The sequence below is a fragment of the Nyctereutes procyonoides genome, unplaced genomic scaffold (assembly GCF_905146905.1).
Source record: "Nyctereutes procyonoides isolate TBG_1078 unplaced genomic scaffold, NYPRO_anot_genome, whole genome shotgun sequence".
Taxonomy (NCBI): Eukaryota; Metazoa; Chordata; class Mammalia; order Carnivora; family Canidae; genus Nyctereutes; species Nyctereutes procyonoides.
Genome location: NW_026575140.1, coordinates 86,531,109 through 86,545,322, shown reverse-complemented (window position 1 = coordinate 86,545,322; position 14,214 = coordinate 86,531,109). Strand labels below are relative to the sequence as shown.

The window sequence follows — 14,214 nt, the reverse complement described above, 5'->3', positions numbered from 1 at the left end:
TCACTCCTGCAACAACTATTTCCTGGCACCTTCTCTCGGCCCAGCACTGGTTACACACAGTGCTGAATGAGACAGGGCAGGTACCTGTTCTCCAGAGCGTCACAGTGCGGTTGGGGAGGACAGATCACAAACACACAACCAAACATACAACTAGGAACACTTCAGATACGGATGCCCGTCCTGAAGAAAGAAAAACACAACCCAGATGGTACACTGGGGTGCGACGGACGGGTGGCGTGGTAGGGGTTATTCTGATTTGGGTAAAGGCTCCAGTGATGGGCTTCCACCTGAGTGGAGGCCAAAATGATAACCAACTGTCCATGGAGACAAGTAGAAGGGCCCTGCAGCAAGAATTCGTTTCCCAAGCTGATGAGGTAGAGAAAAGACCAGGATGTCTAGAGCAGACAGACAGGCCGGACGGCCACTCCGACTTTATGAGCAAAAACCATGGGCGGAGCCCTGGGCTGGGTGTTGGGATACAGACATGAAGAAGGCATAGCTCTGCCCTCAAGAGGCCATGGGCTGGCTGGAGAGACAAAGGGAGAACCCATCTGCTATACAGTGAAATGCTAAGTGCTTTGACATGATACGAATAAGGTGCCACAGCTTCCGACGTGTAGAAGGGCACTCCCTGGGTTTTCTCAAATTTCAAAAACACATTATTCTGTGCTATTCCATGGAGTTGCTATATCAAAATCCGACTTCAATCTTGGACATTTATCAGATCTTTTCTTCTTAACTCATCCAAAAAAAAAATTTTTTTTTTCCTGTGGCAAAGCCTGCAGTCTAGATAAGTGACAGAAGGTAAAGCTCAGGCTCTGATACTCTCTTACCAGATGATCCCAATGAAACAAATCTTTTTACTAGCTGTTACCTCATTGGGGGAATATATGACGGCAGGAAACACATTCGTCGGGATTGCACAGGTGGACACTTAGTGGATGTCTCCAGTTAATGACATCCACACAGCTGGGTACCTCAGGCTCTCCTGCCCCTCACTCCTTCTTCAGTATTCCCATAGAGGACCCAGGCCCACCCCACTCGGAGACAGGAAACTCTTTTCTGAGCACACATACACATACATACACCCACTGGCTCGTGGGCACACACTGCCTCACCTGCCCATTACCTCTTTGTCCACTGTTACTGCCTTTTGAGTTGGACTCAAGGCCGAGTATGAAGTCCAAACCTCATGTCTTTTCACATCCCAAAACCCAGCTCAGGGCCCTTCATGTAAGAGCCTCTTAATAAATCCTTACTGGTTGACCACAGCTGTATTTTAAGGCATGATGGTAGAGAAATGCGGTAAAGAGACCAATTGAACTCAGGCCGGGGGATATTTACGTTTTGTCCTCATTCATCTTATCTGTTGAGTAAACACGAGGGAGCCCACAGTGCTCATGGCGTTATAAGGCACCATTTCTGCTTTCCAAGCACTAGCTGTCCCCCAATGCACGAGAAGAAAGAACACAGAAAGTTCCACATTTCAGGAGAGGGTCTAAGCCAGTGTGAGCAGAGGAGGCACTCAATATCAGCATGGAGTTAGAACTCAGAACGCAGTGGGGACTTGACTCCCTGGTGCACAAAATCAGCCCTGAGTCAGTGTCCCAGCCCTGCCACTTGCTATTTGTCTGATTTTACCTAAATTCCCCTCTTCAGACCTTCGCTTCCTCAGCCACCAAGTTGAGATAATGACCTGCATTTCAGAGAGTTGTTGTAAACATTAAATGTCACTATGCATACAAAATAGTTAACACGCACAGGAACCCGTGGATCGCCCACAGCACTACTCATTTTATTGACATTATTGTTACTCGCGCCTCGTCGCTGGCCTCAAAACTTCCTATCTGTGCAACCTGAATCGAACAATGGAAACTCCCCGTGCCTCGGTTTCCTCATCTGTAAAACGGGGATGCGAACAGCACCTACACCACAGAGTCTTTATTAGGGCTGAATGTGAATACCATGGAGCAGGACAACTGGTGAGATACTATGCAAACCAGAATTCTCCCGGCCACAGAGCAAGTGCTCCCTAAACCTTGGTTCATGTTCTTATTACTGCGTATTCTGTTCTACATAACCTCACCCTCTTAAGAAAATATATGCATACAGACTAGCAGCAGGAGGGCAGAGAGGGTGGGAGATTGCAAATTGTTTGCGATTCCTTTCAGGCTATCAATGCCACGGTTGGGTGAAAGGTTTCCCAATACCTCCACAAGGATCGTTAGCGCTAATTGGATGAAATAAAACATTTTTAAAAGTTTCCTCACATTAGAATCTGCTGCTGAAGCATTCATTCTTTGGGGACTAGAAGAGATCTTCAAAAAATGAAACTGGTGAGAACAAAGCAGAATAACATGAAACCAAAGCAAAAAAGTCCTCTGCTGGCTGAGAAGTAAACTACATGGTCCTCATGGTCAGCCACCGTAATATGGATAGAGCGGCTCTCCAGGGCAGAGCACAGGTGCCTGGGGCCTCTGAACTTGTATTCTGTTTAGCTTGGTCAAATGCTGAAAAAAAGGAAGGAAGGAAGGAAGGAAGGAAGGAAGGAAGGAAGGAAGGAAGGAAGGAAGGAAGGAAGGAAGGAAGGAAAGAAAGAGAAAGAAAGAAAAAGAAAAGAAAAAGAAAAAGAAAAAGAAAAAGAAAAAGAAAAAGAAAAGAAAGGAAGGAAGAAGGGATGGAGGGTGAGAGGAGGGGAAAGAGGGAAGAACAAGAAAAGATCCACATAAACACACAAAGAGCAACAAAAAACAAAAACAAAAACCCCATAGCTTGGAGCCAGTGGACTCCTACAACCCAGAGTCAGGTTATGTGCAAATGTAGCCATTTTTATGAATACAAATTCCTATTTGCTTCTTTGTGCACAGAATTACACAGTACGGAGGCTACGCTTGAGAGTTCAAGGGCTGGCAGTCCACAAAAGTGCACCCCAAGTGGACCGCACTTGCTCTAGTGCATGAGAGCCTGAGAAGAATGAAGATCATCCTGCAGAGGCATGAGCATCCGCGTGCAAGTCATCTGCTACACCTGCTGCCAGATTCACATCCTCAATCAGGCCCATGGCCAGAGGCCACATCCTAGCTCCTCTAATCCCTGCCCTGTGGGGCTCCATCCACTGGAACAGTCTTCCTCCTGCATCTCGGTTAGACACTGAGTCCCAGGGGCTGGCACAGAATGGCACAGAATGGCAGGAGGTGTTCTAGGAGGGCCTTTTCATGCCACAGTAGGGTTGGGTCTAGAGAGGAAGCCCCACCATATTCCACTTTCTCCATCTACACCCAAACAAGACCAGAGCAGATGTGAAAATGCAAACAGACATGAGTTGTGTGAAAAGGACAGGGACAGGAGGCCCAGAGTGAGCAAGAAAGGCATGGAAGGAAAGATAAAGAGAAGCAGCCAGTACATGATAATGCAATTTTAAGGAGAAGCTGCTCCTAACTGAGGCCCATGCCCTGGCTCAGCATCTCCTGCATTTAGTCACTCTCCAGGGAGTCTGGGTTCTCATGAGCCTCGAGGGGCTGAGACCAGATCCTGACTCACCCTACCCCCCTCACTGTCCCTATGATGTGGGGCCACTGTCTGCTAGGGCTCCTTTGCTACTTCTCTATCTGCAAACCTCTACCTGGCTGACTACCTTCCCACCTTCTCATTGAAAATACCACCCCGTCTGTTCCTAAAATGTTCTCTGTGTGAGAATGTCTCTATCTCATCTCCTGGGGACAATGGCTTGGAGCTAAGGGTCAGGGACAAAGGGAACAACCAGAGAACACTTAAGTCATCGTTGTACTGTGTTAGGGCTTCATGTCTCTATCTCTCATTAAGCAGCCGGAAATTACAGCATTTCTAGAGCTCGGTGAAATCCCCTTGTAAAGCAGATACAGTCATTCTGGGCGGGGGGGGGGGGGGGGAGGCAGTTAGATACTTAAACTTTGTCCAAAACAGTCCCTACAGGCCTTCGTGGAAGAAGTGGCTTTGCTGAACCAATGAGAAACTAGGAATTCACTCGGGCCACGGAGGTTGGCTCCCCAAAGGCACTGGATGCCTGTAGGCCTCACGTGGGTCCTTAAATCACAGCTTCCCGTGGCAATGTCCTGACAAGTCTGCCCTATACTGCCCGTAGCCCCTCCTCAACATTTTCTGTCCTGCGGGTATCTCCTTAAGGGTATCATCCACAAACAATGCAATTTTAGAAGAACAGTCACCAGGGGCAAAACAATGGGCACCAGCACCAACAGCATCCTTCCAAGGGTCTTCACATGCGAGGGAGAGGATTACTGCCTTGCTGCCTGGCAGCCGGCTCCACGGCCCAGCTTGGAAAACTTTATATAAGAGGGCACCTTACATCAAAGACAGGCAGAGAAATCACTCTTCCCGTGAACCTTCTTAACTTCTACCTCACGCGGACTCTTCCTAAAATTCCAGAGAGTGAGATTTCCCATCATAGTCACTAATCCTCTGCGCCCCTCTCCTGAGTGGTGCACCTCCGTAGACACTGGAGACGGAGTTGACGCGCCAGCGGACAGGGTAATCAGGGACACAGCCTCGTCCCACCTCATGCAAGACAGAGCCACGACTCTCCCTCTCCTCTTCACTCTCTGCGAGCCTTAGCCCTCCCCTCCAACCCCCCAAGCCAATCAGGACCCAACTCAGCACTGAAATCTGCGATCTGCTCGGGAAAGGAGTTGTGCACGGCATCCGCGGTCGGAGCACCGAGAGAGAACAGCTCACCAGAGTACATGACATGTTTCCGTGGACAAATCAGACTCATCTCCATGACTTCAGTCTCAGAGAGCCATGTTTAGACAAGCATGTCCTGCAGCCCACCGGCTCCTGGCATGAAGGCAGCCCAGGAGAGCCCAGACCCGTCATCGGCCCAGGACACAAGGGCAGCTGTGCAGGCGCACAGGAGCCCCCTGGCCACGGCCACCACCACCACGACCACCACCAGGACCACCACCACCCCGCGCCCCGGGGCGCCCAGAGTGCAGGCATTCACCACTCCTCCTTTGGGACTCATTAACTTCAGAGCCGCCTGCTCGCTGCAGGTCCCCAGTCACCACGGCCACCAGGCCAGTGTCCTCGACCTCAGCGACCCCCTGCCTCGGCCGCCCCTCGTGCTTACCAAGTCCCGAGCCCAAGAGGCCACTTTTTTTGGGGGGGAAAGGCTCACCTCCCGACCTGGGAGCGCCCGCCTAACAGCGCCAGGCTCCTGGGGCAGGGCGCTCGGCCGGTGCACCTGCGGCCCCCACGCCGGCTGCTCCCGCGGCGCGCGCACCTGCACCCCTGCCCCTGTCCTCCCGCAGCCCGGGCACAGCGCCCTGATCCACGCAAGGAAGGCAGCTCCCTACCTGAGGGTGGCGCTCTCCCCCTGCCGGACCGTCACGTTGTCCATGGCTTTGGGGAAGGTGGCATCTCCGCTGCGCACGGGCACTCCTGTGGGCACAAGGAACAGCAGCCTGAGAGACACGACCACGAGGCACTTCCAGGGCAGGAGCAGGTGCCCACAGACCCCCATCCTCGACGGCCGCGGCTTCCCGGGGCTCCGGCGGCGGCGGCGGCGGCGCGCACACCCCCGACCCCGGGCGGGCGCGGGCGGCGGGCGGGGCGAGGGCGCGGGCTCGGGACCCGGCAGGGACCCCGCGGCGGCCGAGGGGCGCGCGAGGCGGAGAGCGCGCAGCCGCCTGCGAGGCTCAGGACTCCTCCCCCGGACCGGGCCTCGGACCGCCGGCGTCCGCGGGGCGCATGGAAGGGGGCGTCCTCCGCGTCCTCCTCCTCCTCCTCCTCCTCCTCCTCCTCCTCCTCCTCCTCCTCCTCGGGGCGGCCCGGGCCGGGGGCCAGCAGGCGCCGGGCAGGTGCGGAGGCGCGGGCGCGTCTCAGGAGCCGCTTCTTCGCGCTCGCAGCTCCGACATGGCACTTGGGAGTGGAGGGAGCACTTTACAGCCGCGGCGGCGGGGGGGGGGGGCGGGGGGCAGCAGGTGCAGGGGGGAGACGGGGCGTCGGTCCGAGCCCGCTCCCCGGGGCTGGTCCGCAGGTGTCTCAGTTCACGCCGGGGGTGGCAGCAGCGGGGTGGGGGGGCAGCAGGTGCAGGGGTGGGGGGACGGGACGTGGGTCCGAGCCGGCTCCTTAGAACTGGTCCGCAGGTGTCTCAGTCCACGCCAGGGGTGGCAGCAGCGGGGGGGGGGGCAGCAGGTGCACGGGGTGGGGGGGGTGGGACGGGGCGTGGGTCCCAGCCGGCTCCTTACAACTGGTCCGCAGGTGTCTCAGTCCAAGCCGGGGGTGGTGGTGACGGGGCGGGGGGGGGAGGTCAGCAGGTGCAGGGGGGGCGACGGGGCGTGGGTCCCAGCTAGCTCCCTGGGGCTGGTCCGCAGGTGTCTCGGTCCACGCCGGGGGTGACGGGGGGGAGCAGGTGCAGGGGGGACGGGGCGTGGGTCCCAGCCGGCTCCCCGGAGCTGGTCCGCAGGCGCCTCGGTCCGCCCGGGGCTGTTGGCGGCGGCGGCGGGTGGGGATCCGACACTTTCTCGGTTAAGTTTCGGAGGCGGGAGCGCCGGCAGGAAAACAATCCGGAACAATGGCCAAGGTGCAGAGCGGCGCGGGCGGAGGCGGCCTGCGGGGCTGCGCGGGGTGCGCCCGGGCTCCTGCGGCAGCCGCGCCGCCAACTCGGGGATGTCCCAGGCCCAGGGCCGCGGCGTCCCTCGCGGCTCCCTCGCGGCTCCCGCTCGCTCGCTGCGGACGGCGGGGCGCAGCGGGGCCCGCACCGCGCGGATGGCTCAGCGGCCGCCCCCGGCCCGCGCTCCCCCCTCCCGGGAGCGGCCCCGACGCGCGGGCCCGGCCCCGGGTTGTCATGGCAGCGGCGGGGCGGTCAGCGCGGCTCTCCCCTCTCCCCGGGCCGCGGCGGGCGGGCGGGGCTCCCGGGGCGCTCCTGGGGCGCGGGGCGCGCCTTAACCCCTGCGGCGCCGCGCGGTGCACCGGCCCCGGCCCCGGCGAGGGCTCCAGCCCTTTCCCGCCGCCCTCCCGCTCCCCTCCCTCCAAGACCTGCCACTTGCAGTGGAAGCAGCAAGGCAAAGTTACCAGGCCGCCCTAACAAGACCAAGACACCTCCTGGAAGGGTCACAAACTCATTAACTAGGGAAGGAACCCCCGCAGCACGCTCGCCTGCACCTTTACAGTCATCAGATTCATTCCATTAGCATTCAGAGGGGATTTGGAGCGTGGGGAGGCTGCTGCTTCGGGAGGGAATCGCATTCTTCTTCCAGAGTCAACGCCCACCGAGGCCCCCCACCCCTCCCACCAAGGAAGCTGGACTCTGCACCACCATTCTCCACGGAGAATATCCTCCGCTTATAAAGTTAATGCAAAATCACAGAAGCCCCTTGGTGTGTGCAACTGGCAAGACCGCATCAAAATGTTGGTCAAGGGGCAGCCTGGGTGGCTCAGCGGTTTAGCATCTACCTTGGGCCCAGGGCATGACCCTGGAGACCCAGGATACAGTCCCGCATCAAGCTCCCTGCATGGACCCTACTTCTCCCTCTGCCTGTGTCTCTGCCTCTCTCTCTCTCTCTCTCTCTCTCTATCTTTCATGAATAAATCAATAAAATCTTAAAAAAAATGTTGGTCAAGGCCCGACACTAACTTAGCACACTTAATTCTTATTTGGTCCACATTAAAAGATGCTAGCCCTGCAAAAGTGCTCATTCAGACGAATGAGTGTGAGCCACTTGCTTTATTTATACTGCAGACTCCCAAGTTCCCTGGGTTGCACAGTCTTTGCAGAGCTGATTTCATCTAACGAGGTGTGTTTTTTTGAATTCTTGAAACTCAGGGAGAAACGGGATTTGCCTCAGCTCCTATCACTTCTCCTCTCTGGCTGCTGTTGGGTCCCCACATACCTACATTTTAATTTCACCTTTAAGTCCAACTTTGACAGAATGTACATTCCCCTTCCAAGGCCTGGCCCCTGCTGGAGGGAGGAGCCCAGAGCTGCCCAGCCCACACCGCAGTGCCAGTGCCCACACTAGCATACTCTCTCCCCAGGGACTTCCAGATCTGAGCCCCTTCCACTGACCCAGATTCTCCCTGGGGAGACTTTACCATAATCACCAACAGTGACTTTAGGTCTCCCCTGTTGACTTTCTATCAGATCCAACCAGGAAGCTGGTTTTATTCAACAGCTGTTAAGTAACAGAAAGACTTCTTCCCAAAAGCCATCTGGTCAACACCAAAAAAGACTGAATTGTTTTTAACTATTAGAGCCCTGGTGCCAGAAAATCATCACACCTTGCAGGTCGTAACCACCACTTACAAGTAGGTAACACACGTGTTAGAGATGAAACAAGCATCTTGCCCCTCATACTCCCTACTCTAGATTGGTAGGGACAGGGGCAGGGTTTGCAGATGCGGGAGCCACACTCCAGGCTAACAAAGACAGACTGAGCAAATGTGCTTTTCTCTTTTAATAGTTGGCCAGAAAGTGGTCAGCCAGAAAAGTTGAGCAACTTTACACTGAAGATCTCAATTAATCCATCATTAAGGCCACTTTTTTTCCTCATCTCTGGTGATTTCTCCTGAGATTAACTTCTCAGGGAAACCCATCTGCTACTTTTAGCCAGTGGGGACCATTTGATATATAGCACCAAAAAAATCAATTGTCGTCTTACGACTGCAGCACGTGACTTTTCTATCAGGAAACAGCGACAACGACAAAAGCAAAAACAACAACAACACAGGGGCATCTGTGGAAAGCGGGAGAGTATTGTTTATATTTTTGAAAGAAAAAAATAAAGAAAAGAAAAACCTATTTTTGCATCAGTCCATTCTTGCAAGACCCTATCCTATGTCCATTTTACAATGGGAAACTCTGGAACTAGTAAGTAAAGAGTGAGATTGTGTTTGTTGACTCATAATCTACTGAGTTTGGGGTTCTGCTTCCCCTAAAGCCAAGGAGTTACCTCTAATCATCTATCCACTGTACCTGCCCCTCGTGCCCCCCATCCCTCTGTGTACATACATCCTCACCACCTCAGCTGGAAGTAATTACAGTGGTGGAGCAGGAAGGGGGATTCATTCTGGGTTTTGGAGTCATTTCCCTACAGGCCTGGGAATGGCAGGGATGATTCCTTTCATAATAAATTCTAGTCCCGGCTCTTGCATCTAATTCCCAGGTAGGTACAAATGAGCATTAGTTTTTGCACCTGGGAATGTGGATAATGACAACAACCGGCCTTCCCCAGGGACCTACATACATGATTAACTCTACAGGAAAATACTTAGAAATCCATTTAAGGTGGAAGATGCTTTATTAATACATTTTGCCTGCCGCCACTTCATTATTATGACTGGGCAGGAAAATAATTCTTCATAGGGGCTCTTTAAGATGTTCGGTTTATACCAGTCTGCATGCCATTGATCTGAGACAGTCAAACCATCTTAGTCTCCGGCCCTGAAGGGAGGGTGCTGAGCTGCAGCATCTGGCAGGAGACCCAGCAGAGCTCAGGTAAGGCTCAGGGTGCAGGGAACAAAACCACCTGCAACCTCCTACCTGCTCTCTGGGCCCAGGGACCCAAACTTTATCCAAAACTAGAAGTTTAGGAAGCTGTGAAGGACCAGAGACGCCTGCACAATTAACAAGGCAAAACCCATTTCGTTCGAACTCGTTAATGAAGTTGTTTGAATAGATGAAGTTCCAAGTCATATGTCAACTCCATGCCCATCCCCTAATCCCTAAATATAACCAACACTTAGTGGCTTATCTTATATCCCATCTCGTGCTTCATAAAAACTGCTGGATTTATTTTATTTTTCTCAGCATATCCGAGTTAATGAAAAAGGGATGACAGTCAGAGCAATTTCATTATTTGTGTTCTTTATAGAAACAACTTCCTTTCTGCCTCCTGGAAAGCAGCATCCTAACAAGCGCCCACCTCCACCTTCTCCCCCCCCATCTCCTTCTCCTTCTTCCCCCTCCTCCCGCATACACGTATACTGTACACATAAATCAACTTGTCACATCTTGTCTCTGTGCTGACAGCTGTAATTGCTTCAGGTTATAAAAATATCTATAGGACAATGCCTTTCAAGCTCACACACACACACACACACACACACACACACACCGAGCAAAAGAAAGCAATCATACTCCCTTTACTGATCCTGTGACTGCAAAGGAGGGGCGGGGTGGGGTGGGGGAAGCTTTGCCTGCAGACCCTGGGGAGCTGGCAGGCAGGTGAGGAGACAGGAGTACAGAGCGACTCCTGGGAGCAGTAGCATCCAACACCAGAGCAGGGTTGGAACAGGAGAGAAATTCCCAGTGAAAGGGAAAATCAGCTGTTGTTTTTGTTTTACTCTGTGTTACCTACAGCCAGCTGGGGTTAGCTGAAGAGCCATGAATATTCCACGCACACAAAAGACCAAAAGAAGAGCACTAGCTTAAGAAATGCCAGTTCTGCTTCTCCTTCTCTAAAAAGGCTAAAGGCCCCCCTCTCCTGGTGGAGATTCCAAACAGGAGTGCAGGCAGCGAGATGAGAAATGCAGGGCAGTGGGAGCGGTGCGGCCTGGAGTAGACCCCGAAAGGTCCCATCAGGAAGGGCAGAGCGGGTCTGGATAAAGAGCCACCTCCAGGGCAGCAGGGATGGGCTGGACGCTGCAAAAATACTCGCTATTCTTTCCCACCAATACGAATTCAAGATCAAAATACAGTCATTGTTCATCTGGGCTAGAGTCCGGCATGTTAGGATTTCAGCAGATGGAGCAAAAGAGCAACTTGAAGAAGGGGGTGAAGGCCCCGAGGAGAAAAAAGGGGTCACGAATAGAGAGAATGGAAAATGAGTGCAGTAAGAAGTGGCAAAGGTCAGGCTATCTACAGACTTGGAAAGCCGTGCAACTTTCTAAGAGGTACATGAAGGGGAGGGATGGTCGGGAGAATAATCGGGAGGTAGACAGAAAAGTGAGGAAGAGCACAATGAGCGATTAAAATCAAAGAGCCATGAACACAAAAGCCAGATGCTCACCAAGCCAAGAGCAGAATTCTTTGGGGGCAGATAGGATTTGGATCCTGATGAGACCCTGGATTCACAGAACCACACAGTGATATGGTCAGAGGGGCCCTTGGAAGATATTTCGTATGAATCACTTATTTCAGAAGTGGAGGATCGAACCCAGGAGGAAGAAGTCATTACCGTGGGGACAGAACGGGGATAACTGGTAACCCAGAACCAGGACTCGGGACGCCTGGCTCCTCTCTACCATATGCGTCAGGTAAGGACACTGCGTCAGGTAAGGACACTGCGTCTGTGCCGACTAGTAAAATAACTCCTTTGGCTGCTACTTCTGTGGGCAAGAGAGAGAACTAGTGAAGAAGGGATACCATCCCCGCTCCGAGGACCTCTGGGAATCCCATTATTCCACGGGTTTCAGTGTATTCAGTAAACAGCAATGGGTAGACTTGCTCCCACGGAGCAGGAATCTCGTTGGAGTTACCGATACGCACACGGAAGGCATAGCCCCCACCTTTGATTTTCTTACAGTCTAGGCGACCAGGTCTGGCAGTGCTCTTACCCGGATTTATGTTCACGAGTCTGAAGTTATAACGAACTCCACCCCACGCTCCCCGTAAGCCCTTGAGAACATTCTCTGTGGTAAGGAAAGCAAGCTGGAAGATACCTCCCCCTGGGAATCCCTTTGACCTCTTAGCTTGTCCAGATCTCTGGGCACTGACCATGATTTCCCAAGCTTCATTCACTTACTGATTTTTTTTTCAGTACAAAGTTATCAATGAAGAAGGACCATGGGCTCTGGAATCAGACAGACCAGAAGTCAGACACTCATCCTCTTCATCACCAGCTGTGTGACCTTGACTTTGGGGAAATGACCTCACCTGTAAAATAACGGCAACAGTGGTGCCCACCACAAGCAGCGGTTGATGAAGAAACAAGACAATAGATGTAAAGAGTCAAGCAAAGGCCTATGGCACACTCTGCAGGGGGTCCCATGGTGGGCACCCCTGTGCTTCTACGCGGGACCAGCCGGGACAGAAGGACGCTGGACCTGGTCTTCATGCAGACAAGCCAGGGGCAGCCCACTGAGCACAGACACCACCAGCATCCAGATCCTGAGATCCATCTCCATCACGGAGACAGCAGACACGTAAGTGCTGAGATGTGCTTATAACGGGGAAGTAGCTTGGCCTTCAAATGGGACCAGGAAGAGGGTGGCCCCCAGCTCCCCCCGGAGCGTGTTGGCCTTGGTGTTCTGCAAAAGCACACAGGATACAGGCCTGTGGGAAACAGCCTGTGCTTGAGAAACAGGGTGGGGCTTTCTCTTTATGGGGCAGCCTGGGAACTTTTATTCGTCGTGCTCCCACATGTAACTGAAACGTAACGAAAGAACCTGAACAAAAGACGAGAGCCCTCTGTCCCATCATTAAGTGAGCGATCGCCTCTGACTTCCTTCAATTCCTTTCACTCCTTCCAGGAAACGTCATGGCCTTCATTGAATTCCTACGGGCCTGACGGCTGAATCCAAAGCCTTCTCAGGTCTAGATCTTAGACTCATCATGTGATGATAATATCCTGTGCTGGCCTCATCTTTCCTGATTTCTACTGTTGAACACCCCACCACAGTGCTTCAGGGCTGGCCTCCTTCCCTCTGTAGAAGGGAGCGAGGGGTCCACGCAGACATCGTCCACGTGCACAGACGGACGCCGGTTCTGACGTCCACAGGATGCAACCCCACCAGAGTCAGGTTGTGGTTTCTCATAGAGAGGAGCCCTCTGAATGACAAGCTCACCAGCCCCCAGCTTGGGGCCTTCCACACCAAACTTACTGTCAGACGAACGTGGCTTGCCTCGACCCCTGCATTGCTTTCTTCCCAAACAATTACCTTTTACTTATTTCTCTCTTTAATCTCGCCTCTGCATTTTCTTTCGTGGTCTTACTCCTTGCTCGCCAGCCAAGGGCAGCAACAGAAGAGACAAACAATTGGTCGAAAACACGCAGGCTCAGTTGTACTTTTTGCTGAAGGTGACACTTTGTAAATACGATTTTCTAAACCAAAAGATCTGGGTTCTAGTCTCAACTCAAGCCATCCTTCGGTCACCTCAGATAAGGTGCTTTTTTGAGTTTTTTTAGTTTCTTTTCTGAATTTTTAATTGTCAAAAGCACCAGCAGCTTCTTCATGTATGGGTCTTTGAGAAGATCTAATGCCTTCTAATGCCTCTAAAGGGGCGGATGCCCTTTCGAAAGTCAACCCCTAGAGTAAGACGGAGGCTCCCGGTGGGGCGGGGTCCACGGTATCACCTGCCACCTGCTGGCTGCATGAGGGTGCTCAAGTCACTTCCGCTTTCCTTCCAAAGGAAGAGTTTGGTTTAGGTGACTTCCAAGGGCCCTTCCAATTCTCATAGCCTATAGTTTTAATGCTTCTTGACACTCTCTTCAAAAAGCTCTTTATCCTTCATATTCACTTCTCAATCCTTCCTGTAGAGAAAAAACCCTCTTCCTCATGTCCTTCCACTCTCTGCCGGCACCACGGTATGCACTTCACAATTCAGAACGCTGTTGAACAAAGTAATAAAAGAGCTGCCCTGCGTCTAAGTCACACTGATGGCAGAGCCAAGATGATTAAAAGTCTTCCGATAAAGCGTTTCTTTAAGGAAAAGAAAATCCCACAATGCAACCAGCAATGTTAATCTTCAATAAATACGCTGTTAATATTTAACTGGCATTTATTTAAACTTACAGTAACTGTCCTATTAAATCTAAATTAATTGCCCATTTGGGAATCTTCCCCTAAAGCCTAGCTGGGACATGGCTGTCTAGATCATAGTCTATGCCAGGCATCCAGCCATAAAAGAGAATATTTAAGCCATCCTTTTAAGACTAGACTATTAGAATATCATGGTTGGAAGGCTCTTGGAGGTCAACACAACTAGGAAGCTTTATACCATGTATCTTTTGACTTTTGGGGGGGGGGGCTATTTTTCCCCATGTCCGCCCTAAGCGCTTATTATGTCTCCCCTTTATCGCTTTCCCTCTTCTTCTTTTTATTTTTAATTCCCCTCTCTCACTTTCTTTCCTTACCATCAGCATTTTTTTTATCTTGGACTTCATGTCTGAGACTCATTCCTCTGTGTTTTTGTCTCACTCTCTCCTGAGTTTCTTAGAATAACCATTTAGGATACTTAGCAAATTCTATACACACCCATATACAGATATCCATATATAA

At 52.3% G+C, this 14,214-nt stretch overlaps 1 protein-coding gene across 4 annotated transcripts in view; it reads right to left on the bottom strand.

The window, feature by feature from the left end:
• Window positions 1–14,214, bottom strand: part of NTM (neurotrimin) — a 931,059-nt gene that overhangs the window by 389,233 nt on the left and 527,612 nt on the right. For all 4 annotated transcript variants that reach the window (XM_055304696.1, XM_055304697.1, XM_055304698.1 and 1 more), the window contains exon 2: window positions 5,349–5,433. In XM_055304696.1, coding sequence (XP_055160671.1) covers window positions 5,349–5,433 — 85 coding nt within the window. The remainder of the gene's footprint in view (window positions 1–5,348; window positions 5,434–14,214) is intronic.